Below are 4063 nucleotides of genomic sequence, written 5' to 3'. Positions count from 1 at the left end.
CACCTGTACCGTGTGTGTTTACAGGTATTGGTTCAGATGAGGTGCAGCCTTTCAGCATGAGTCTGGAAGCTGAGATGATGCTGGAGCAGCTGAAGGAGCAGCATCTTCATGAAATGGAAGATTTGCGAAACCAGCTTGAAAGCAAGGTTTGTTAAGAAGAGTCAAATTTTCCACGTTTCGTCCATCAGCTTCAACTGAGGATCAAATCTGGAACTTTTATGGTTATAAATTGCTTCAAGAGTTCATTTCTGTCTCCAGGAACTGAAGGACTTTTTGTCGCCTGTCACTAAACAGTAATATTGCTTACCAGCAAATCTCATAAACATCAGACAAATTTTATTTAAACTCTGTTTTTTGTCAACATAAGATGAGCTTAGTGTAAAACTCAGGCATGAAATGTGGCGGGCCAAATGTGTTTTTTCTGCTGATAAAATGTCATGTTTCCTCTGTGATCTGACTGGTGGAGCTGGTCGACATGATTCTCTGCTGCAACACGTCTTTAACAGTAAAAACTCAATTTTCCTTTTAGATCAATGAGATTGAGAAGATGGTAGAGAAGCAGAGGATGACTCATGATGAGCAGAAAGCTGCCTTGATGGTCCAGCACCAGCGGGAGGTCCAGGTGTTGACAGAGAGGCTGGCTGATGTTCAGAGCCAGCTGCAGCAGGCAGAGGTGGAGCAGACCCGAGAAGAGCTGGAGAACCAGCAAGAAGAGGAATGTGGGAACCTCAGGCAGCAGCTGCTGGAGGCCCACACCCACATCGTAGACCTGGAGGAGCAGCTGAACACCCTGGAGGATCAGCAGGCCGAGGCCGACGAACACCTTCTGACCAAGATGGAGGAGCTGAGGAACCAACACGCCGTGGAGATTAGAAAACTAAAGCAAGAGCAGGTGGAGCTGACAGAGAAGAAGGAAAACCAACTGCAAGAACTAAAGGCTGAGTTTGAGAAAATATTAGCAAGTGACTTGGAAAGAGGGAAGCAAGTCTTGGAAGAAAGTCATGAAAGTTCACTAAAAGCCCAGCTGGAGGAAGCAAAGCTGAAGTTTGAGGAGGAGATGGATGTAAGGCTGAAAAAACTGAGCGAGCAGTGGCAGGAGGAGAAGAAGCAGCTGAGGGAGCAGTGGGAGAACGAGCGAACTCAACTTCAGGAGCATCACCAGAAGATCCTGCTGGACAGGATCGCTCAGGAAASACTGCAGCTCCAGGAGGAGTCCAAACAGAGGGAGAGCAGATTAAAGGACGAGTCCGAACAGAGGGAAAACAGGTTAAAGGAGGAGTGGGAGAAGGAGCGACTGCAGTATGAAGTAATGATCCAGGACAGGGTGAATGAAGAAAGGGCTCTTCTGGAGGAGAACCATGGAGAGGCCCTGAAGGAGCTGATGGAGAAGCACACTGAGGAGAGGAACACGTTAGGAACCATGTTGACTGAGCTGCGCCGTGACATCGGTCAGGAGAGGTGAGATGTTTCAGTGTTTTCTGCATCATGCTCGACACAGTTTAAAACTTTCTTCAGTGGTGGGCAGCGCTAACCTAAAAATTAGCTCTGCAATTTCTAAAGTGCTTATGAAAATATTTAGGTCCGCAACTTTAGTAGCGCTTATGCTATAGAAAAACTAGCGGAAACTAATTTTAAAGCACAAGTTCAATTTGACACTTACTAGCTGGCAATAATTCATGTACAATATATGTACAACACTGCCAACTAGTGGTGTATGAACTCATTAACAGCTTAATCCTACAACAGCTGATTGCTGGGGATGTGATTTCATGAAACAGACCTTTGGCTCCTGGTGTAAAAATGAAAAAGTTGTTGAGGATTGTTAGTTCGGCTGATTCTTTGTCTTTTTCTTTTGTTTGTTGTAGATTTTTCGTTAAAGAAGCATTAATAAAGTAATTTTAAAACTGTTTATTGGAAAACTGAAGCGATGCATTCTGGTTACATGACGGATTTGATTTGTGACGGGAAACGAAAGCACAGAAAATAGGAAACAATCTTCACTTCAAAATAAGAGCTTGGATTTTAAAGTTTTCCATGTAGTTGCTCCAGTTGACCACTAGATGTCTGTCTAACCCCGTTGGCGGATTGCTTCGACCAGTTACGTCAAATGTTGAACTCCAGCGTTTAAACTTGTTTTTAAAGGAGCTCCGATTGTAAAGTAAAATAAATCAATACATACAAAATTTTAGTATGGATTACAAATGTTATGGAATAATTATGTATATCTGTTCTACCTTGACACTGTCCAGTAATCATATCTCATGATAACTAGTTTCGACTGTTTTAATCTATCGGCCCAGACTTAAAGACTCCAGCAATGCATGACCTCTTTTATTTTGATAAGGTGTTTCCGTGCTGACAGCTCTGTCATCGGTTAGATGGTTCACAGTTGGCGAACTGTGATTGGTTGTAAGCATGTTACAGGATGTTATATTATCGTCTGCTCTGCGCTGAAGCGCCAGCCACAACTTGACAGACTTCTCTGATTGACTTCTGCTCTGTTGTTGCTCATATTAAATCATTTGACGACCATACACGCAGACTTGCTGTGCATTTATTCCAACGTGTTTCTGCATTCTTGGTAAATCGTGCCACCACACAAATGTTAACTGTTTTTGCTATTGCCTTCCTGCTACGTAAGCAGACACAAAGCATTGTGGGAAATGAGAACCATGACCGAAAGCAACAGTCAGCAAGGATGTATACCTTCACAATAAGTGTGTTTATCTGGGAGGGGTGTTGTTGGATAGATCACGTGTTGTGATTCATTGACAGTCCTACCTTCTGCTGTTCAAGATAATGATGACTGGTAGATAATTAGTTATTAGTGGTACTGCATTTTAATTTTAGAAAGCGCAAATCTGCTTATGAATTATAAAAATAGTACGACCGCTAAAGCGCAAACGAAATATTTATGCACGCTAAAGCGCAAATCCACTAATTGCAGACATAAATATTTTATCGCAAACAAAATATTTATGTCCGCAGTTAGTGGATTTGCGCTTTAGCGGGCTGGTGCCCACCACTGAATTTCTTTGTAAACAGAAAACGGAAAGGTCTGTGCCAAGACCCTAGGTTATACAGCTGCTGAGCTGTGATTGGTGGAATAGTTGTGCTGGATGCTTATTGGCCTGTCACAGTTGGCCTTTTTGCATTGTTGACCACTTATCATGTTTGCTTTGAGCAGAGTGTTGCCTCAGTGTGAGCAGGGATCATCATATCAAGAATATGTAAATCCAACACTGGTAGTACTTCTCTTTAGTATAAAATTCAAGACCAGCCGAAACTGAGTGAAACAATGTCAGATCAGCTTCAGCAGAACTGAACTGAACCCCACATTTCTGGGTTCCAGAAGTCAGGCTGTAAGTGTGCCCGAACGGCAAATCACAAAGTTACCAGGCCTTACAGGGTGTGTGTTTGTGCCAGATTGCAGCGAGCTGCAGCTCTGGCAGATATTTCAACATCACCACTAAAATTTAAAGAGTTGTTCTTTGTGACAACCCCAACATGCCCTGAAAATGTCATGAAAATGCATCCAACCTTTTTGAGTAATCAGATCGACGAGCAAACAAACACTACTGAAAACATAACCACCTTTACGGGGTTATTTTTATTTTTGCTGTAGCCAATAAATAGGAACAGCATTAGGGATGGGTACCTTTGGCATTTGAATCGATTCGGTACCAATATCCGGTACCTGGGAATGGGTACCGGTACTTAATGGTACCAATTTTCGGTACTTTGTGTGTGTGTCTTTTTTTTATAATAAACTTTTGTTTTTTAACATATTTCTCAATATATAAAATTAACAAATATCAAGACAACATCCAACTCTTTGTATTGTAACATGAGTTGTGTAACTTATTTCTTTAAAGAGCAACTCTTGAAAACAACAAGACTGTTTTGTCTTATTACACAAATTAAAATCCAGCTCCACGTGTTTCTATTGATGTCATTTCCCTGCTAGAAAAATTATGTGATGGAGGACCATGGAAGGCAAATGTTTAAATCAAACAAACAAAAGAGGATGCAGTTAAAAATAAATAAAAGGTATTTAAGCTAC

The 4063-nt window shown here is 41.6% G+C and overlaps 1 protein-coding gene across 1 annotated transcript in view; it reads left to right on the top strand.

The window, feature by feature from the left end:
* nin (ninein (GSK3B interacting protein)) overlaps nucleotides 1-4063 on the top strand; it is a gene marked incomplete at both ends in the record, with an annotated part of 62911 nt that overhangs the window by 24671 nt on the left and 34177 nt on the right. Inside the window, 2 exon segments of the mRNA XM_014018579.1 lie at nucleotides 25-146; nucleotides 530-1458. Coding sequence (XP_013874033.1) covers nucleotides 25-146; nucleotides 530-1458 — 1051 coding nt within the window.

This window comes from Austrofundulus limnaeus, unplaced genomic scaffold (assembly GCF_001266775.1).
Source record: "Austrofundulus limnaeus strain Quisiro unplaced genomic scaffold, Austrofundulus_limnaeus-1.0 Scaffold196, whole genome shotgun sequence".
Taxonomy (NCBI): Eukaryota; Metazoa; Chordata; class Actinopteri; order Cyprinodontiformes; family Rivulidae; genus Austrofundulus; species Austrofundulus limnaeus.
The sequence above is the reverse complement of the archived record's forward strand: the minus strand, read 5'-3'. Positions and strand labels throughout refer to the sequence as shown.